Here is a 23,471-nt window from a genome sequence, read left to right on the forward strand (position 1 = left end):
TATTTTGATACAAAATAAGGCATTTTCATCAACCCAATCAAATCATAGCTCCTAAAATTAAACATGTTTATGCATTTCTATATTACACACCGTCACAAGACCTTTGAAATGAAAAGTGTTTAAAACATGATGAACAAAACAACTGCTGAGAGTTTGTGTTGTAGTAGATCACAGAGTAAACAGTGTCATGTTATTATATTGAAGATTCTGTCATTGTTTATCCTTTATGTTTATTTGATTATAGTTCATCTATAAATACTGTGAAGAAGTCAAACAAGCAGCTGCTGTCACAACACATTCAACTACTCTACTATTCTGATCCACTGTTGTAATGATGGAGTGTGTTAAAGAGGAGACTGATCCTGAATCATTCATAATAACACCTCAACATACTCAACAACAAAGAGGTTTGTGTATAATCTTTATTTTGTTATTAATCACTGATAAAGTTTATAAAGTGTCAGGCTTTGGTTATAAAATCATTAGAATATTATAGTGAAATTTGACTACAAGGGTCATGAAACCCCTTCTTTCAGCTCCAGTCTGCCTCATCATTGTTTTGAGCAATGCGATTTATATGGGTGTGTGAATGCTGTGAGAAGGGCATTACATGAATCGTACATGTATTCACTTAAATCAAAAGTCAAGTAAAACGTTTACAGTTAAAATATGAGAGATATGGTATCAAATTCTTGTAAAGACGCAAACTGCCCCGTGAGCGTGGCTGAAGTCATAAACACCTCTTTCAACTGCAGCAGGGCGCACACTTTATAGTTTTGTATCGATTATAAACGTAATTTGATCATAAAGACTGATCGTGCCCAGTCCATTGTTCATAAATAACTTTTTTAGTGCTCCCAAACAGGCCTGGTGCCATGATGGCATAATAGGGGGCATTTAATTCCTTGGAGGTCCACACTATACCTTATTCCTTTTCATTTATTTATTTTGGTTATCTATATTATTGTCTCTATTATGCCTATAAACATTCGACTTTCACAATTAAATCGCCTAACAATCTTAATAAGCCTGATAATCATGAATTAACTTTCTCATCTCTTACCTAATCTCAAGCGAATTATTTCTGTGCCAAATGAAAAATTAAAATTCAGCGACATAGGTGGTGTTTCCTTGATGTTTCAGCCTGCAAGGTTTTAAACATTTGTTCCTTAAATGCAAATTACACTAGCTAGTAATGTTGTTGGTCTTTACAGGGCTCAACATAAGGGACTGCCCGGTGGCCTGGGGCCAGTGTAAAAAACACTTGGGCCAAATGGGCCAGTGCTTCGCTTTTAGTGACTAAAATATATTTTCTGCCTGTGGTCGTTTGTCCAGATGTATTCTTATGCAATGTTACCATCGAGATGCATTTTAAGCGTCGCAAACGTTACCTTTCATGCAATGTCAAGAGGTTTCTCCTACCTTATTGGTTCCCTGTCTTTTGGAATATTAAATTGGAATTTGCTTTTTCATTTGACTTTTTAGAAATGTTACTATGTTTATTTCAGACTCGGTGGAAGTGAAAGAGGAAGATCAAGAACACAAGGAAATGAAGGATGAAGATCAGGACCACAATTTTATGACTGACAGCTGCTCAGAAACTGATGAGAATTCCTCTCAAGAAAGAGTTGAAGACAACAATTTTTTTGCATGCCATCTTTGTGTTAAGACTTACTCAAAAAAAGGGCAACTGACGCGTCACCTAAGGATTCACACCGAGGTGCCTCACCCATGCTCCCACTGTGAGAAGACTTTTATCCATAAATGTCAACTTAAGTATCACATGATGATCCACACAGGTGAGAGGCCTGTCTCATGCCCTCAGTGTGATAAACGTTTCATTAGTAAAGGAAGACTTACTTCTCACATGAAGACTCACAGTACTGAAAGTCCGTACATTTGCCCTCAATGTGGAAAGACTTACACATGTAAAGCAGATCTTCATAATCATATAATAACTCACATTCAGACAAAACCTTTCTCATGCCATCATTGTCAAAAGAGTTTTTCGTATAAGAGAAACTTAAATGCTCATGTGAGACGGCACATTAGTGAAGGGCCGTACACCTGCTCTCATTGTGGAAAGAGATTTTTAGGTAAAGCACATCTAGAGAATCACATAAGAGTTCACACTGGAGAGAAACCTTTCACATGCCCTCAGTGTGACAAGAGTTTTAAACAACAAGGAGCTCTTATGTATCACATACGAGTTCATACAGGTGAGAGACCTTACTCTTGCAATCTGTGTAATAAGAGTTTTAAAAAACAAGGATCTCTTCGGTATCACATGCAAATTCATACAGGTGAGAAGCGTTTGTCATGCCATCTGTGTGATAAGAGTTACATAAATGCAAACAGTCTCAAACTTCATCTGCTGATTCACTCAAATAAAAAAAGACCTTTTAGCTGCGATCAGTGCGAAAAGAAGTTTGTTTTGGTATCTTTGCTTAAAGATCACCTAAAGACTCATTCAGATGAGAGTCTGTATTCGTGTTCTGTTTGTGGGAAGAATTTTCTATCACAAAAAAAACTTAAAGAGCACCAGAAAACACATACCGGTGTGAAAAATCATGTGTGCTCTGTGTGTGAAAAAGCCTTTCTGAGAGCCTCAGACCTAAAGCGACACCAGAAGATCCATGAAGAAAAATCCTGATTGTTGAAAGAGTTTTATTGAGTTTAAAAAGCTAATCAAAGACAAGTTACTATATATCTCAGAAAAGCGCTGTCCACAAAGAGTGAGAAAAGATCAACTTTAAAGTCTTTAGGTCCATGCAGATGGTTACCTCTCTGAATTCACTACGTCACCAGTGACCAGATTCGCGCAGGTTACTGTTATTAAACTGGTGCATGTTATGTTGTATTATACCACAGGCCTGTTGAATTCTTTATTCTGATTGGTTAAGAAATGTTTCATGGGTGTTTATGTAATTTTTTCTGTAAAACGCACACCGAACCGGTCAAATGTCTTTAAAATAACCACCAAAGCAATGTTTGTGGTAACCGTGGTATAAGCGGAATAATTGACTCAGGTCCTTGGAATTATTTGAAAATAATGCACACCTGCATTGTAACTTTGCGTTGTGCCGCATTTACCAAATTGAATGTGTATTATTTTCTATAATTCAACAGCCCAATGTCAATTTTTCCTTAGTTACTTCATGTTATGTTATGATATGTTATGCACTGAACACTAGAACGGCCAGACACTAATTTTTTTTCTCCGGCTATATTAAGCCTGGACACTTAAAGCACATCTGCTATAACTGTATATTGTTTATAATCACCACAAATTATACATCTGTAAAAGACATCCTATGCAACTGAAAATATCACCTGTAAATAATTTATCTATCTGTACAATAACATCATCTGAACATCCATACATGCATCACTGTACACAATTGTAAAGAAGGAAGAAATATATTTATATGTATATATATATATATATATATATATATATATATATATATATATATATATATATATATATATATATATATATATTTCTTCCTTTTTTACAATTGTGTATAGTGATATATATATAGACTTACTGTACCACCCTGCTTATTTAAATTTTGTTTTTATATTACTGCTGTAATATTATCTTTTTTCATTTTACTTTGTAATTCAATGTTCAATGTATGTCTGGAACATATCTGCACTGTTTTCTTGCACTGGAAGCTCCTGTCACCAAGACAAATTCCTTGTATGTGACAAAAACATAGGTGTCAATAAAGATGATTCTGATTCTAAATCTCCTCAGGTGGGCTCTATTCTGGTTTATTGAGCATAATGATGACTTTATAGATACAGTGGTGGCCATCATAAGGACATTTAGGTCATTTTCTTTACTAGCTCCCTCAAAGTCTGAACCTCAACTCAAATTTATTACAGCGTTTTTTATTACATTTAATTCATGGTAGATTTAAAGTGCATGAATACTGCAGTAATTACAATTAATCATAGTTTTGAGATTACTTTAATGTGACTTAAAGCATTTTCACTCAACATATTTGACATTAAATAGCAGAGAATAGAAAGGAATTGACCTTCCCTGTATGTTACTTAAAAATACATATACACTTACAAACAAATTCACTTTTGTGTTTTTAAATGATAGTTCAGTATTTGTCATTAAAACATTGACATTAAAAGGGACTTTTATTTTGCTTCTCGGAGCCCGTCCTGTGGTGACGTCACAAGTAGCGCGTTGCCGCTCGTCTGTCGGCTGAGGAGAGATTGAAGTGTCTTTGTGAGGTAAATAAAACTACAAAATATGATTTAATTTTTAAAAAATGTACTCCCACAACTTCAATGTTACTGAAGCAACTTTAGATAATATTAGAATATTGTAATATTTTATTGTTTAGAATCGATCTTTTGTACAACGGCAAACATTATCAGTTATGCTTGGTCTCTATAAATCTACTACATCCATACATTTTATAGTGATTTGAAGATCAAAATTTAAATCTTAATTCCTTGAAAATTTTACCATTCACTGCAGCTGTATGTGAATTTTACATCTTATTTAACATTAAATCAAGTTTACGAGTTCTTGGGCCCATACATACATACATGCATGCATGCATGCATGCTATTCAAATTGATTTAATAAAATTTAAGCATTATTGTATTGCATATTGTATTATTTAGCAAATTACAGAATATCGCATTTTCCCTTCAATATCATGCAGCCCTAACCTGAACTCAGAGCAACCCCTAAAATGAACAGTGTTAAAAACAATGATGAACATCACAAGTGCTGATAGTTTGTTTTGTAGACCACAGAGTAAACAGTGTCATGTTATTACATTGAAGATTCTGTCATTGTTTATCATTTTTGTTTATTTGATTATAGTTCATCTATAAATACTGTGAAGAAGTCAAACAAGCAGCTGCTGTCACAACACATTCAACTACTCTACTATTCTCCACTGTTGCAATGATGGAGTGTGTTAAAGAGGAGACTGATCCTGAATCATTCACAATAACACCTGAAGAACAAAGAGGTTTGTGTCTAATCTTCAGTTATCATTAATAACTTATAAAGTTTATAAAGTGTCAGGCTCTAGTTATAAAATCATTAGAGCTGCATAATATTATAGTGAGATTTGACAAAACATTACCTTATTACACTGTGCGACATGGAGCGTTTACATTTGGGTTCGACAAGCATGTAGACTGTACGATGATGACACCTATTGAATCGTGGCTGTGACGACTGTGACACATGTAAGCCCAAACTTAATCAGCATGCGCTACTGGTAAACAAATACCGGTATTCAGGTTATAACAGCAAACACACTGTGCGTTGATCATGATGAATTTCTAACACTTTCAGAAAACTATCGTAGGCTATCTTTGGTCGCAAGACCAGGAAAACAGCCATCTTTAAACCTCTCGCACTGGACGACATAGGTCCACCAATGAGGAGCCACAATCACAGAAATCGCGACGATTGTTTAACGATGTCTTTTATCTGGGACAGCCAAAAATTGTGCAGTGTATCACGGGCTTAACAGAATATTGAATAATCATGAATAAAAAAAATTTCCAACACACTTTAGTTGTTGGCCAATTTTTAAACAAGTTCTTATGGTTAAAACATGGTTCCCTATAAAAACAATTTCATTATAAATGAAATGTTTTTAAATGCAGTTTTTTTTATTTTTACACATTTCATTTTTTCTGTTTTAATTTTTCTGTGAAAACAAAATCAAGAATGCCATCTCAGTGTTTCTCCCCAGACTTGCTGTTTATTGTGGTGACACATCCAACCAGGTGGACACGGAGCTGCAAGCAAAGTTGCAAAAATGCCCTGCAGACAAAAATGCAGACATCAACATGTGTGCCTGGCATTCAGGGTTCCTACGGGTCCTTAAAATCCTTGAAAGTTTGTGAATTTGGATGAAAAAATTCAAGGCCCTGGAAAGTTTTTGAAAATATACTTACATAGATACAGGTCATTGAAAGTGCTTGAATATATTTTATGCAAGACTTTTTCCCAGTGTAGTGTCGAATAATATCATAAAAATATAAGTACACGTGCTAAACTGTTCCTTTAAATGCTTATATCTTCTGTATGCAAATGTTGATTCATACCAAAATGCTTTTTTGCATAGTTTTGTTTGACAAATGAAAACGTCTCTGGTTATGTATGTAACTGTTGTTCCCTGAGAAGGGAACGAGACACTGCGTCTCCCTTGCCATACATCCTGCGTTCCTTTAACATCATCTTTGGTAATATTTCAGATGGCGATATACTTCCTGGCTCCCGCGTCACCCTGTCACCCTAGGGCTGGGCAAACGAAATTAAGGAAATTGTTTCCTATAAAATGGCCAAAATCAGGCATAACACATTTACGATGGCTAATATATAGATTTGGCAGAGCGCTGCGCAAAAGGCGTATTTTCAGAGACCACGCAGACTTAACTTGCCGAGAATGAAGACTGGTTAATGAGTTTCAGGCTACCCACACCAGTTCTTTTGTGAAAAGTTAAATCTGCTCAAATGTAAACTGCTTGTGTATTTTTCTCTAAAATTATTATTATTATTATTATTATTTTGAATAAGATTTTTTTGAAGTTAACTAATTCGTTTTTTGCAAGTTTCATGTCGAACCATTTTCTTTTCACTTGTGGGACTGTTCGATTAACAGATGAAATTTCATTAACAGCATCTGTAATGTGCTGCCAAGCTTCCTTTTTTTTAGGACCTGAGACGCCACTATGTATGCTTGAAAATAAAATTTGACTTTTTAAATTAACTTCTGATAATAAAACTTCAATTTCTGCATCTGATAAATGTTTCTTTTTCATTTGCTTTTAAGAAGACATGTTGAAATCCTTCGTTTGGTGTCATAATATGATGCCCATATATAGTTTTCAGTCGGATTTAATGGGCAGTATTTATGGTAATTGAGAATACGCGTGCACGCGCGTCCCATGTACGATTGATAGGAATTCACAAATCTGACGTTTATGAAGTATTTGTGAATCAGGAGGAGAGTTTTCGGGAAGGTCTGTTTACGTGCAAATCACTCACATATTTACTCATATATTTACGAATGTTTCATGAATGAGACCCCATGTGCAAAAATCTATTTGTAGCGGTCAATTTTGATTTTGTTGCAGAACAACACAAATACATGAATGCATGAGAAACACTGCATTCCATTGAAATGCTTTGCTGCTCCTATGTTGTGTGTTAGTTTGTTTCACGTTTACGATGATGTCACGGCAGAGGTGGTGTTACTGTAACAATAATTCTAATCCCACCCACTCTGAAGCGATACTAAACTGTAGTGGGAAAGCAAACAAAAGCGAGGCGAGCCAAGATGCATCTTGCCGAGTGTGAAGTACGTGTGCGTTATTTGCTGGCGCTACCCAAGCTGACTATGTACTCCGGTAAGAGAGTCGCTGCAACCTTGGTTTTATTCAACAGATTTATTGACATCCCATTCTTGCAGGCAAATACAGTGCTTTGTGTTATTGCAATTGTCTGTGTGTGTGTGTGTGGTTTTCTGTAAATAAAGAAATACAGAATATGTAAATATAACCTGTACATAACAATTACACATATACACAGATTAAAGATTAATAAGTAACTACTCACTCTGAAGTATAATAATTATATGCAATAAATAATTGCTATACAACCACAAAACAATACTGAGTAGTAATGGAAATTACTATAATCCAATAAAGTAAAGAATGCAATTATATCTATTGGCCACTAGATGTCAGTCTAAGACCACAAATGAACATATCGTCAATATGCAGGTGCAACAGTCACGTGACAGACTGGTGGCGCGAACGGCACAATGAAACGCGCTTCAACATTTCAATAAGCAAATACCATTGCTAGTGCAAAACTAAACTAATCCTAAACAGGATTATAATTAACAAATGTACAACACATGCATAAATCAAGATATTAACTATCGTTTCTGAATTATATTAACAGCATGTTATTATCATTACAGAAAACGTGAGCATGCTGAACTATATTTAAGAGAAACAATATTATGTTAACTAAACAAATAAAGACAATGCAATACCATCATTGACATAATATTGTGCACTTACGTTCTCAATAACGCACACGGCAACACAACAGAAAAGTATACAATTAACATGCAACTCAGGAGCAGCTGTAATCGTGTCAGCAGCGAACTATAAAGTAAAATGGCGAAACTGCGCATGTGCACAAATACGTGAGTCTAAGGGAGTGACGTCAGATCATCAGTCCAGCAGGGAGTTTTCCACACCGAGCTGTGTTTTGTATTGACTCTAGTAGATTGTGGTTTGTGTTGTCACAAATTCCCGTTCAGGTTAGTAACGGAAAAAGATCCTGTCTAGGTGGAGCATAGGTGGTTCTCTTACAATGGCGGAATTTGATTTTCCTTTGGAATATCAAATTGGAATTAGCTTTTTCATTTGACTTTTTTATGTTACTATGTTTATTTCAGATTCTGTGGAAGTGAAAGAGGAAGATCAAGAACACAATGAAATAAAGGATGAAGATCAGAACCACAATTTTATGACTGACAGCTGCTCAGAAACTGATGAGAATTCCCTTCAAGAAAGTATTAAAGCAAAAAATGTTTTTGCGTGCCATCTTTGTGGTAAGACTTACTCAAAAAAGGGGCAACTAACGCGTCACCTAAGGATTCACAATGAGACGCCTCACGCTTGCTCCCACTGTGAGAAGACTTTTTTTTTTTTTTTTTTTTATTTTTTTTTTTTTTTTTTATTGAATAGAAAAGTATATCAACAACAAAGGCAAATATATATTCACAGTTTAAATAAGTATAACAGGCTCAACACAAGAAAAAATTGAAAAAATAAATAGAAATCTGAAATAATAATTTAAATGAATTTAAATAACACGTAAAAGAAAAATAAATAAATGAATAAAACAAAGATACATATTAGGGGCAGTATCACAATAAATTAAATGACGTCAATAAGTAAAGCAGCTTCATAGCACTCTGACCTTTCATCTTATTAAGGGCTTTGGAAAAACATTTTAAGTCATTTTTGAATACAATAAGTAGTGGGGGGGATTTAAAGAATCTACATTTATGAATGAAATATTTTGCTAATATTACAATGTTATTAAGCAAGAAAGAATTAACACAACAGTCTTGAAATACTCCAAATAAAATATGATGCAAAGAAAAAACAAAATTATCAGCAACCACCTCTTTTTCTATCAACCAGTCCTGAAGTGATATCCAGAACAGTTTGGAAAAATTACACAAGAAAAAAATATGATCTGTGTCTTCAGATTGGCTTTCACAAAAGGAACAGGGGACCATTTCTATATTAAATTTCTGATTTAAGAATTTATAAGAAGGATAAATCTCATTTAAAATTTTGAAATGTATTTCTTTAGCCTTAGGAGGAACAGGAAATTTCAAATAAGCCGTTCGAAGAAAAGTCACAGTATTCTTATCAAACATGTGATCTAATTTGTTTCTTTTAACTTGACAGGGATAACAGGTTTTTAAAATGACCTGTCTTATATATTTGTTAGTACAACTATCACTTTTAAACTGAAAATCTCCAATATATAAGGCTGGGAGAACTGGTTTAACTTCAGAATAGGAAAGAGAGGATTTCATCAGCATTTTTATGCCAGAAGGTATTGCATTCACAACAATGAAAAACTCTTTCGGGTGACAGGCAAAACCATGTTTCAAAGTAAAAGCATTATAATCTAAAATGTTACCCTGTTCATCCATTAGATCTCTCACTGACCATATACTTCTGTTTAACCAATTCTTATAGCATAAAGATCTGTTCCTGTGCAATATATATCTGTTGTTCCAAATTGAAGCATTATGAGGTGTAAAATTGTGTGTATGTGCCAATTTCCAAAATAAGAGTACTTGTTGATGGAATGTAGATAGTTTCACTGGGAGTTTAGATAAATCAAAATCACATTTGAGAAAAAATTTAATTCCACCATATTCTTGAAACAGAGCTGATGGAACTGTAAACCAAAAACTATCTTCTTTACATAGAAACATTTTTAACCATTTAAGTTTTAACAAAGTATTCATGTTTTCAAATTCAATTACATTCAAACCACCTTGTTCATAGGATTTTGTAGTGTCTGTTTTTTTAATATAATGGGCTTTGTGCTTCCAAATAAAATTAAACATTTTTTGGGAACATACTTTGATGAAATTTGAGGGGGGAGCCAAAGAAAAAGCGGGATAAATCAGTCTTGATAAATATTCAACCTTCGTTAGCAAGATTCGGCCAAAGATGGAAATGTCCCTTTGTAACCAGCAATTTAATACTCGGTTTGCTTTTTGCAAGTTATTATCAAAGTTTTCTTTCGTACTTATTTTCTGGTCTTTGGTAACTATAATGCCTAGATATTTCACTTTATCTTTTACCGGAATATTATGCAAACAAGCACTATCACTCTGATGCAGGGCAAGAAGTTCACATTTGCTTAGATTCAACTGTAGTCCTGATGCCTTAGAAAACACATTAACTAATGAGATGGCCAGAGGAACTTGGTCTTTGTTTTTTAAGAACAGTGTAGTATCGTCTGCCAGTTGACTAATTGCTATACTTTTACCAAATACTATTAATTTTTGTACCGTTTGATCATGAATAACTAAAGTAGATAACATATCCGCAGCCAAAATGAATAAAAGAGGGGATAGAGGGCATCCCTGCCTTATTCCACGACTGACAGGAAATCTTTGTGATGTACCACAAGGAAGAGAAATCGAACTGTTCATACCTTTATAGATCATTTTTATAATATTGACAAAGTGCTCACCAAAACCAAAACTTTCTAAAGCTTTAAATAAAAACCTATGTTCTAGCGTGTCAAAGGCTTTCTTAAAGTCTAAGAAAAGAATATATCCATCATCCTCTATCAAGTGATTGTATTCTACCACATCCATTACTAGCCTTATATTATTGTGAATTGACCTTTCCTTAAGAAATCCCGATTGAACCTCATTAACTACTCCATTAAGTCCTTTTTTTAATCGATTGACAAAGACGTGTGTGAAAATTTTATAGTCACTGTTAAGTAAAGTGATTGGGCGGAGATTATCTAAAATTCTATGATCTTTATCTGGTTTGGGAATTAATGTAATCAAGCCTTGACTCATTGTGGGGCCCAATGAACCATCTTCAATAGATTCACTAAGGGCATTAAATAGTAGCATTTTCAATTCATTCCAAAAGAATTTATAAAAATTCCCTGTAAGGCCGTCAGGACCAGGCGATTTGTTTGGTTTGAGTTTCTGAACAGCTAAATCAAGTTCTTCCATACATAGTTGCGCATCACAAAGATCTCTCAATTCATTGTTAATCTTGGGAATATAATTTATAATTTTTTCAAAAAAAGTCATCACACTCATTTGGAGAAAAATTAGACAAATACAAGTCACTATAGAAATCATGTATTTTTTTGCTAATTATTTTAGGATCAGTAATTTCAACATCATTTACAATTAGGGAAACAATACTGTTTTTTGATTGGCGTCTTTTTTCCAATCTACAAAAATAGGACGTGCTCTTCTCTCCCTCTTCTATCCATTTGGCACTTGAACGAATGTATGCACCTTTAGCTTTTTTAATGTACAAGTCATCCAGTTGTGATTGAAGAGAAATAAGATTACTTTTTTCTAAGCTATTCAGAGAAATTTTACTACAGTACTTATTAAATTCAGATACAATTTTGTGTTCAGTTTGTTTTCTTATTTTGGCAAGCATTTTACTATAGTTTATAGAAAATTCACAAATTCTAAATTTAAGGAACTCCCACCTGGCTTTATGAGAACTGAAGTCATTACTGTTTTCAATTTCTCTAATCAAATCTTTTAACTTAGCACAAAATCCTTCATTTACAAGCAAATCAGAATTAAACTTCCAATATCCCTTACAATGTGAAATTTTACTTGTTGGCGTAACATCCAAGGCAATAGCACAGTGATCTGTTAAAGGTGCTGGTGAAATAGTGCAATGCTTAACGAAATGTAACAAATTATCTGAAATCAACCAATAGTCGATCCTTGATTTGCTAGAGGCATTGGGTCTAAACCATGAGAACTGTTTGGTGTTAGGGTTAAAATGTCTCCATACATCCAATAATTTAAGATTATTGCAAAAATTTGTAATCAGAGAGTTTGGTTGAGGGGTACTGCTTTTAGGTGGATGTCTGTCAAGAGTTTCATCTGGTGTAACATTAAAGTCTCCACCTATAACAATATTATCTGTTGGGAACAACTTCTTAAAGTCACAAACTAAACAGGAAACATCAGCAAAAAGCTGCTGATTTTGTTTTACATTATTATAGCCATAAATATTAATCAAAATAAAAAAGACGGATTCAATATCCATAACAATTGCAACCCAATGTCCATTAGAATCAGTTTTAACAGAGATAACTTTTCCTGGACAGTTGTTAAATAAAATAGCAGTTCCTGCAGAGTGGGAGGATCCGTGGCTTAGTAACACTTTATCTCCCCATTGACTCGACCAAAAAGCTGCATCAGCAACAATAGAGTGCGTCTCTTGTAAAAAGATGCAATGCGAACCAGTTCCTTTACAGAATAAAAACATAGCCTTTCTTTTGACCTTGTTTTGAATACCCCGAACATTTAAAGAGAGTAATGAAAACGGTAACTTAACTGGAAACATAAAAAAAAAAAAACGTATAAACGTAGAAAACAAACAAACACTGGTTGTACTGGATATGTACTAACTGGGTGACAACTAACCGTACATACCTCGCAACCTAGTATTTCTCCAAATTATCATTTCTCACACCATCCTACCCGTAAAAAAGTTCAAGTGCAGGGTTTTGTTGGGTCAATGCGCCTTCCTTCAATATAACCAAAAGGACCTCTGTAATATGCTTTCTTCCCTTCTTTACGCGCTTGAGCAATCAGTGGCCATAAAACCGCACGGGCGTTCCGGTCCTCCTTCGTAAAGTCTTCCACAAATCTGACTCCATGGTGTAGGCAGATAGAAGAGTTTTTCGTTGATTTCCATATTTCGTCTCTGTATTTTCGCATTGTGAATTGTACGATCATCTGTCTTGGTCTTCCTGGCTCCTTCTTACCGATCCGGTGCGCTGTGTCAATAATATCGTCCAATTTTTGTATCAAGTGCGGAGCAATTTCAGCAATCAGGCCAATCACCTCGCTGCGGGCATCCTCTTCAGATTTTTCATTCATGCCGTTGATCCGGAGATTCCATCGTCTCTTATATCGTTCAAGATCTGATGTTCTGTTTTCCAGGTCGTTCTGTGCAGCAGTCAGTTTCAGGACCGATTTGCTCATCTCGTTGCACTTTTCTTTGCATTCTTTGATTTCATCAGAGTTAAATTCGACCGCTTTGGAAATCTCCGCTATCATGATGCTGTTGCTTCGCATTTGGTTCGCCATTTCTTCTAACTTCTCATCCTGTGAGTCGAAGCGAGCAGTCAAGGAAGTAATGGCTTGCAGCAGAGTAGCGTTAGTGATGTCGTCGTCTTGAGATTTTAGCTTTTTCGGCGTGTGTGTTTTAGTGGGAGTAAAGTGAGAGGAATCACGCCGTTTTTCTAATGTATCAGTCACTGTTTCCATATCTGGAGCAGAAGTTTGAGCCACGTGCTGAGCCGGAGGAATAACAATCCTTGGATGAGTTGTCTGTTGAAATTTTCGCATTTTGGAGGCCCGTATACAGTAACACCAATCTTAAATATCACTCTGGGTAGGTGTAATTGAGAATTAAATTATTTTCATATTAGAAAACGGGAGATAACTAAGCCGCTTAGTGAGAACACATGTGTTCAGCCCGCCATCTTGCCGGAAGTCCCACTGTGAGAAGACTTTCATCCAAAGATGTGAACTTAGGCGTCACATGATGATTCACACAGGTGAGAAGCCTTTTGCCTGCCCTCAGTGTGATAAAGGTTTCATTAGCAAAGGAAAACTTAATGTTCACATAAAGACTCACAGTACTGAAAGGCCGTACATCTGCCCGCAATGTGGAAAGACTTACACGTGTAAAGAATATCTTCATAATCATATAATAACTCACATTCAGAAAAAGCCTTTTTCTTGCCCTCAGTGTGGAAAGAGTTTTTCATATAAAAGTAACTTAAAAACTCATGTGAGAAAGCACACTGGTGATGGCTTGTTCACCTGCTCTCATTGTGAAAAGGGTTTTTTAAGTAAAGCAAATCTAGAGAATCACATACGAGTTCACACTGGAGAGAAACCTTACACATGCCCTCAGTGTGATAAGAGCTTTAAAAAAAAGGTAGCTCTTAGGGATCACATACGAGTTCATACCGGTGAGAGACCTTACTCATGTCAACAGTGTAATAAGAGTTTTAAACACCAGGTAGCTCTTGGGTATCACATGCGAATTCATACAGGTGAGAAGCCTTTTTCATGCCATCTGTGTGATAAGAGTTACATACATGCAAAAAATCTCAAACAACATCTGCAGGTTCACTCAAATGAAAGACCTTTTAGCTGCGATCAGTGCGATAAGAAGTATTTTACAGCATTTCTGCTTAAAGAGCACCTAAAGACTCATTCAGATGAGAGGCCGTATTTGTGTTCAGTTTGTGGAAAGGGTTTTCAATTACACAGAAAACTTAAGGAGCACCAGAAAATACATGCAGGTGTGAGAAACCATGTGTGCTCTGTGTGTGATAAAACCTTTCTGAGAGCCCGAGACCTAAACCGCCACCAAAAGATCCATGAAGAAAATCTTAAAAGTGCTCAGACTGTGGAAAGAGTTTAATTGAGTTTGGGAAGCTGATAAAACACAAGTGACTAACAGAAAAAAGTGCTGTCCACAAAGAGTGAGCAAAGATCAATTTTAGGTCCATGCAGATGGTTACCCCTCTTCCACCGAGGCTGGTTCTGTGTCGACACCAAAACTAGAAGGAACACTCGGCCAGTGCTCAGTATGGGCTCACGTTACCACCAAAAAGAGAGCTGAATGCACTACTTCACCAGTGATCAGAATTGCTCAGTTATATTATTAAACTGCTGCGTGTTGAATGCTTAATCTGATTGGTTAAGAAGTGTTCCATGGGTGTTGATTATTTTTCTGTAAAATGTATAACTAATCTGTCAAATGTCTTAAAATAACCACCATAGCAATGTTTGTGATAACTGGTATAAGCAGAATAATTGACTCCGTTTGAATTATTTAAAAATAATGCACACCTGCGGTGTTACTGAATTACCACCTTGGGGATGTTTTTTTCAAATAATTCAACGGCCCTTTGTCAATTATTCCTTAGTTATTTCATGTTATGATGTAACTGTAATAATGCACACTCAAGGTGGTAATGCAGACTTTATGCAAAGTGGAGTTGAGCTCTGGACTTTGATTGGGCCAGTTAGGAAAAAGACCTACATCTCCACTTGATGGCTCTATTCTGGTTTATTGAGCATAATGATGACTTTGTAGATACAGTGGTGGCTATCATAAGGACATTTAGGTAATTTTCCTTACAGGATCCCTCAAAGTCCAGACCTCAACCCCACTAACTGTACACTTAGGCTGTTTCTCAATTAGAGCCCTTCACTGTAAAACCTAGGAGTTGACTCGACTCAAGCCATTTAAGTAAACCGGTTGCATTAGTTTTAAAACGCATACATTTGAGTACTGTGAACTTAAACAAATTGAGTCATATGCAGTTATGCACATGAATCAATTTCACAGTATTTAAATTTATGTGTTTTAAAACTTAAATGGCCCAATGCAACCGGATTACTTAAATTGTTTGAGTTGAGTCAACTGTTAGGTTTTACAATGTTGTTCAGTAGTCAGGGCAACTTTAGCACAGGAGCCAGCCCCGGTGGAAAAAGGGTGCAGAAAACTGCTTGAATTTCTCCCAACAAATTAATTTCTGTGCGTTGTCTAGAACATGTTATTTTAAATAATGGAGTGAATCTTTTGTATTGATTTTTAACTGTACCTTTAAATAAATCATGCAACATGTATAAGTGTGTTGTGTTTCTTTCCTTTTGAATTGATATCTACTCATTGGTGAACTTTATGCATGGTGTTTTTTTATGTTGAGAAAAGAAGGGCTTGTCTGCCCATGTCTGTCATTATATATATCATTATATATGTCTGTAATAATATATATAACATAGCAGACAATAGAAAGGAATTGACATTTCCTGTATGATGTTCTCATGTAAGTATTTAAATACTTAAAAATACATATACACTCACAAACAAATTCATTTGTAAAGTATAGTTTATTATTTGTACTGCTTTTCCCGAAATTAGATATTAAGAGGGACTTTTATTTTGCTTCTTGGAGCCTGTCGTGTGGTGACGTCATAAGGAGTGCGCTGCCGCGCGTCTGTACGCTGAGGAGCGATCGAGGTGTCTCTGTGAGGTAAATAAAAGGATATAAATAATGATAATTTTTTAACAAATGTACTTCCACAACTTAAATGTTATTGAAGCAACTTTAGATAATGTTAAAATATTATAATACTTTATTGTGAAGTACTGAGAGTTTCTTGTACAACGGCAAACATTTGTCAGTTAAGCTTGGTCTCTCAAACAAACATAAAGTTACAGTTAACGTTACAGTTTTATAACTCGACATCCATATTTATTATAGTGAGATTTAGAAAGAATTTTTTTATCAAAATTTAAACCTTCCTTACTTATCTTACCATTCACGGCAGCGAAATTTGCATTTATGTGAAATTTACATCTTATTTAACTTTTACCGTTAAATTGTGTAAAATGGCCACTAAATTAAACGGCTGTAAAAATGTATCAGATTAATATTTTTTTCCAAATTGTTTTGCATAAATCTGTTAATCAACCTCAGAACTGATCAAAACTACCAAATGTTTCCAAAAATTTCATGATTTTAACTCTTTCATTGCCAAGCTCATAAGTGATGCCACTGATTTGAGAAAAAAAACACACAAAATCACTGATTTTCAATATAAAAAGTGATTGTGGACTGAATTTTTTTTCACCCTTTTCACAGTCTTCGGCATGCCGAAGATTGGTAAAAACATTGGCTTTGATGCATTTTTAATTTTTTTGCAGCATCAGATTTAATTTTTTTCTCCCTCATTTATTGTTTGTGGCCATTTTTTCCCCATTGACTTCCATTATAACAAAATTTTTGATTGCAGAGCCATGACACCTTATTACCACGCATTCTTGATTCTTTGTGGTTTTACCTTTTGCAAAGAGGTAAAATTTGTCATTTTTACTGTTGATCACCATGTGGCACCATTAACCCTTTAGTAGACTGTGCAAAAAAAGAGCTTGAATTCTGGATTGTACATTGAGTTATATGGAGTATAACAGCATATTAGAGAGAGAGAGAGAGAGAGAGAGAGAGTGTGTGTCTGCGTGCGTGCTTGCATGTGTGTGAGTCTGTGTGGAAAAATCTTTAAAAAATCTTCTCTGCATCAGATTTATGAACAACATTTATTATGAACCAAAATGCAAAAACAACTTCAAATAAACTGAACAATGAATTAAGAGTAGAGGATGGATGGAGAACTAAACAATCAAACTAATTTTTTGGTGTGTATATGTGTACGTGTGTATGTTCAGTCTTTTCAGCAGGACTTGCAGCATATTACTTGGTGCTCTCTGCAAGTGTGTCTACCACAACAGATACAAGTGCTGACTGTTCTTTTTTTGGTTCTGTACACCACTTGCATGTTCCCCTCTTCACTCCTGAGCTGCTGGTGCCTGCTGGTGTCTGTGGATTTGTGTCTAGAGGGACAGCTACAGGAATATAAATCCCTCTTACCAGTGCAGCACTAACTGGTGCACGAGGGAGGTGCTCTCTCCTCAATACTAACACTAACCCTACACACACACACACACACACACACACACACACACACACACACACACACACACAATGGTGTTATAGTCCATATAACTCAATGTACAAACCAGAAATTAAGCTCTGTTTTTTTGCACAGGCTACTAAAGGGTTAATGGTGCCACATGGTGATCAACAGTAAAAATGACAAATTTGACCTCTTTGCAAAAGGAAAAGCCACAAAGAATCAAGAATGCATGATAATAAGGTGTCATGGCTCAGCAATCAAAAAATGTTGTTATAATGGAAGTCAATGGGGAAAAAATGGCCCCAAACAATAAATGAGGGAGAAACAAATTAAATCTGATGCTGCACAAAAACTAAAAATGCATCAAAGCCAATGTTTTTACCAATCCCTGGCATGCCCAAGACCGCAAAAAAGGTAAAAGAAAATCCAGTCCACAGCCACGTCCTACACCGAAAATCCGTCATTCTGTGTGTTCCCTTTCCCCAAATCAGTGACACCACCCATAAACTTGGCAATGAAAGAGTTAAAATCATGGAATTTTTGCAAACATTTGGTAGTTTTGATCAGTACTGAGGTTGATTAACAGATTTATGCAAAAAAAATGTGAAAAAAATTTAATCCGTTAAATTTTTACAGCAGTTTAATTTAGTGGCCTTTTTTGGCCGCTAACAACACGTAAGGGTAGTAAATTTGCCCACGGTATATTGTTAGGTTTTTGGAAAATTTCAAAGCATTTTCTTAAAATATGTGTAAATATAAGATTTGTCACCAAAAATCATTCCATTTGCTAAACACAGAGAAAGTTGTGGCCAAATCAAGAGAAAAAAATTGCAAAAATGGCCCCAACAACACATAAGGGTTAAGTTGCAGAGAGAGAGAGTGTGATGCTTTATTTTCCTAGAAAGTATCGCATATCACTTACCGCATATCACTTTTTCCTTGAATATCGTGCAGCCCTAACCTGATGTCAGAGCAACTCCTAAAATGAAATGTTTATGTTTTTTTATATTACACACCGTCACAAGATCTTTAAAATGAAAAGCCATGATGAACAACACAAGTGCTGAGAGTTTGTGTTGTAGATCATGTAGATTTTTTACCTTTATGTTTATTTGATCATAGTTCATCTATAAATACTGTGAAGAAGTCAAACAAGCAGCTGCTGTCACAACACATTCAACTACTCTACTATTCTGATCCACTGTTGTAATGATGGAGTGTGTTAAAGAGGAGACTGATCCTGAATCATTCACAATAAGACCTCAACATACTCAACAACAAAGAGGTTTGTGTCTGATCTTCATTTATCATTAATAACTGCTAATGTTTTCAATGCGTCAGGCCCTGGTTATAAAATCATTATTATAAAACGGCAGTTCTGGTTCTTCATTCTGATTAGTTGAAACGCGTTCTAAGCCGTGATAAAATACACCGGTAACCCCACGGTTCAAACCACATTACATAAGTATCACTGCTGCGCCACTGTTGCTGCGTACTGATTTATGAAAATAAACACCACAGTCTTTAATCATATTTTTAATTTGTCAAAAATTGCACAATTAATGGCGATATCCAGATAAATCTCAATAAATATTGTTGAGTCATCTCGTCGATAAAGAGAAAACGTTGTCTGATGAGTTTATAACTCAAGTTCATACGTCCGCTATTATCCACTAGATGGCAATCTTACCCAACTTAAACACTGACGCATTCACTGAAAACACCGTGTAGTACTGTTCATGGCTCTGAATCTGATCTCTTAATTAAGTTCTTCACAAAAATGGAATTATCTCCGCTTTTAGCTAAAAAATTTGTGAGGTGATAAGAGAACAAATGAAGGTAGGATGAAACGTTTTTTGTTTGTTTTTGTTTGAAAGCGGATGGTCTGTTCTTTCATTTGATATTTTATGTTTATTTAAAGAAGATAATTTTTCTGCAAGGCATTAAACTAAAACTGGGTGGCAACTTTAAAAAAAAAAAACGTTGACGGGGAAAGAGTTAAGCATGCTTTCAAGCATATTTGATCATCACTTCAACAGTTGCACGATATAAATGTTAATGTATAAATGTGATGAATGGTGATTTATAACATAAACACCACAGTCTTAAATCATATTTTCATTGTGTCTTTGCTGCATCTCTGTTGGTTGAGAACTGATTCTGAGGAACTACTTTGTTTGGCGGAAGAGTAATATTTGTACTAATATAATTACAACTTATTTGTGTTTTATTTTATAAAATCCCGCTAACGTTATGCATATGAAGTAAACGTTTTATAAACGCAATAAACCCCTCGAAGCTTTGTGTTACCAGTGCATTCGCGTCGTGCCTAACAACGCCCCTTAGCTGTTATAAAATGCACTGGTAACCCACTGCTTCTTGGGGTTTATTGCTTTAGAATATTGTAGTGACATTTGACTTAGTGTAGGGCTGCAGGATACATCTTTGTGTAGTAAATGCTGCTCCATCTGAAAGCAGGTGATGGTGATTTACTACTAATCAAGGAACCGGCTTCACTGACGAGATGTGCAATGACTATTGCATGTGATATATTGTGCATCCCTAACTTAAAGGGTCATAAATTCTCTTCTTTCAGCTCCAGTCTGCCTCATTGTTTTGAGCAGTGCTATTTAAAAGGGTGTGGATGCTGTGAGAAGGGCATTACATAAATCGTACATACACACAACAGCAGCAATAATATTGCGCAGCTGCCGAAATTAGTCCCCTTAGTAACTTTCAATACCAGAGGACTATTTTCGGGCACTGCGCAATATTATTGCGCCTCCTGCAGCAATGTTACGGCAACAAAGTCCTTGATTATTACACCAGAATGAGAGTATATTTCCTAGCAATCTGCCTAGAAAATCGCAACTTTTAATTTTCTGTCGGTCTTAGTACACAATGTCACTATAGAATAGGCAAGTTTTAAAAAGAAAAATATAGAAACGCTTTGGTTATTTTTTAGGGTAATGCTAATGGTTTAATCAGATTCAATGGATTGTGCTAAGCTTAGCCTAAAAGTGGTAACGCCAGACCCGGAGATCAGCTGAATAGATTCCAAAACGTTTAAAATCAAATGTTTAACTCTAGGGGAGCTGGAAAATGAATATGTTTTCAAAAAAAGTGGAGTGTCCCTTTAAATTCATATTACAAACAGCAAGATTTTAATTTTTGGACTCAGATAAAATTACCAAAATTATGTAACATTAATAAAAGTAATTTTAACAAGTAAGGGCCGAAAAAGAGTGAATGCGCAAGGACCCTTCGCCGTGCCGATTGGTTTCCACCATTCGGCAAACGAGTGGTTATTCAATTGGAATTTGCTTTTTCATTTGACTTTTTTTAATGTTACTTTGTTTATTTCAGACTTGTTGGAAGTGAAAGAAGAAGGTCAAGAACACAATGGAATGAAGGATGAACATAAGGACCACAATTTTATGACTGACAGCTGCTCAGAAACTGATGAGAATTCCTCCCAAGAAAGAGTTGAAGCCAAAAATGTTTTTGAATGCCATCTTTGTGATAAGACTTTCTCAAAAAAAGGGAAATTGACGTATCATCTAAGGATTCACACTAAGGCGCCTCACGCATGCTCCCACTGTGAGAAGACTTTCATCGATAAAAGTAAATTTGTGGATCACATTAGGAGTCACACAGGTGAGAGGCCTTTTTCCTGCCCTCAGTGTGATAAACGTTTCATTAATAAAACAAAACTTAATGTTCACATGAAGACGCACAGTACTGAAAATCCATACATTTGCCCTCAATGTGGAAAGACTTACGCATGTAAAGAATATCTTCATAATCATATAATAACTCACATGCAGACAAAACCTTTCTCATGCCCTCAGTGTGATAAGAGTTTTTGGTATAAGAGTACCTTAAATGCTCATGTGAGACGGCACACTAGTGACGGGCCGTACACCTGCTCTCATTGTGGAAAGAGTTTCTTCGGTAAAGCAAATCTAGAAAATCACATACGAGTTCACACTAGAGAGAAACCTTTCACATGTCCTCAATGTAATAAGAGCTTTACACAACAAGGAGCTCTTAGGTATCACATACGAATTCATACAGGTGAGAGACCTTTCTCATGTCAACAGTGTGGTAAAAGTTTTAAACAACAAGGAATTCTTGGGTATCACATGCGAATTCATACAGGTGAGAAGCCTTTTTCATGCCATCTGTGTGATAAGAGTTACATACATGCAAAAAGTCTCAAATTACATTTGCAGGTTCACTCAAATGTAAGACCTTTTAGCTGTGATCAGTGCGATAAGAAGTATTTTACAGCATTTCTGCTTAAAGAGCACCTAAAGACTCATTCAGATGAGAGGCCGTATTTGTGTTCAGTTTGTGGGAAGAGTTTTCACTCACACAGAAAAGTTAAAGAGCACCAGAAAATACATGCAGGTGTGAGAAACCATGTGTGCTCTGTGTGTGATAAAACCTTTCTGAGAGCCCCAGAACTAAAGCGACACCAAAAGATCCATGAAGAAAATCTTAAAAGTGCTCAGATTGTGGAAAGAGTTTAATTGAGTTTGGAAGCTGATAAAACACAAGTGACTGTATATCTCACAGAGAAAAGTGCTGCCCACACAGAGTGAGCAAAGATCAACTTCAGTCTTTAGGTCCATGCAGATGGTTTAACCACTTCCACAGACCAGCCTCAGTGTCGGCACCAAAACTAGGAACGAACACTCAGCCAGTGCTCAGTATGGGCTCACGTTACCACCAAAAAGAGAGCTGAATGCACTACTTCACCAGTGACCAGAATTGCTCAGTGTTATATTATTAAACGCTGCGTGTTATGCTGTATTATACCACTGGGCTTTTGAATGCTTAATCTGATTGGTTGAGAAATGTTCCATTGGTGTTGATTATTTTTCTGTAAAATGTACAACTAATCTGTCAAATGTCTTAAAATAACCACCAGAGCAATGTTTGTGATAACTCGTATAAGCGGAATAGTTGACTCAGTTACTTTGAATTATTTGAAAATGATGCACACCTGCGGTGTTACTGCATTACCACCTTGGGGATGTTTTTTTCAAATAATTCAACGGCCCTTTGTCAATTATTCCTTAGTTATTTCATGTTATGATGTAACTGTAATAATGCACACTCAAGGTGGTAATGCAGACTTTATGCAAAGTGGAGTTGAGGTCTGGACTTTGATTGGGCCAGTTGGGAGAAGGACCTAAATCTCCTCATGATGGCTTCATTCTGGTTTATTGAGCATAATGATGACTTTGTAGATACAGGGGTGGCTATCATGGGGACATTTGGGTAATTTTCCTTACAGGACCCCTCGGGGTCCAGACCTCAACCCCACTAACTGTACACTTAGGCTGTTTCTCAATCAGAACCCTTAAGTCAGGGCAACTTTAGCACAGGAGCCAGCCCCGGTGGAAAAAGGGTGCAGAAAAACTGCTTGAATTGCTCCCAACAAATTAATTTCTGTGCATTGTCTAGAACATGTTATTTTAAATAATGGAGTGAATCTTTTGTATTGATTTTTAACTGTACCTTTAAATAAATCATGCAACATGTATAAGTGTGTTGTGTTTCTTTCCTTTTGAATTGATACCTAATCAACTTTATGCATGGTGTTTTTTTATGTTG

General features: G+C 35.7%; 2 protein-coding genes across 5 annotated transcripts in view; both read left to right on the top strand.

Moving 5' to 3' along the window:
• Positions 1–214: 214 nt before the first annotated feature.
• Positions 215–23,471, top strand: part of LOC141349128 (uncharacterized) — a 70,462-nt gene continuing 47,205 nt past the window's right edge. For 2 of the 4 annotated variants that reach the window (XM_073859485.1, XM_073859483.1), the window contains exon 1: positions 217–407. In XM_073859485.1, coding sequence (XP_073715586.1) covers positions 332–407 — 76 coding nt within the window. In that variant the 5' untranslated portion in view covers positions 217–331. Of the gene's footprint in view, positions 408–1,508; positions 3,211–23,471 lie in introns of those variants that run through there. The other 2 variants (XM_073859484.1, XM_073859482.1) reach the window with 2 other exon arrangements.
• On the top strand, positions 4,872–23,403 carry LOC141349099 (uncharacterized). The gene is made up of 2 exons (XM_073859453.1): positions 4,872–5,012; positions 21,213–23,403. The coding sequence occupies exons 1-2, from the start codon at positions 4,946–4,948 to the stop codon at positions 22,379–22,381; spliced, it is 1,236 nt and encodes a 411-aa protein (XP_073715554.1). The 5' UTR covers positions 4,872–4,945; the 3' UTR covers positions 22,382–23,403.

The sequence above is a fragment of the Misgurnus anguillicaudatus genome, chromosome 21, assembly GCF_027580225.2.
Source record: "Misgurnus anguillicaudatus chromosome 21, ASM2758022v2, whole genome shotgun sequence".
In the NCBI taxonomy this organism is placed as follows: domain Eukaryota; kingdom Metazoa; phylum Chordata; class Actinopteri; order Cypriniformes; family Cobitidae; genus Misgurnus; species Misgurnus anguillicaudatus.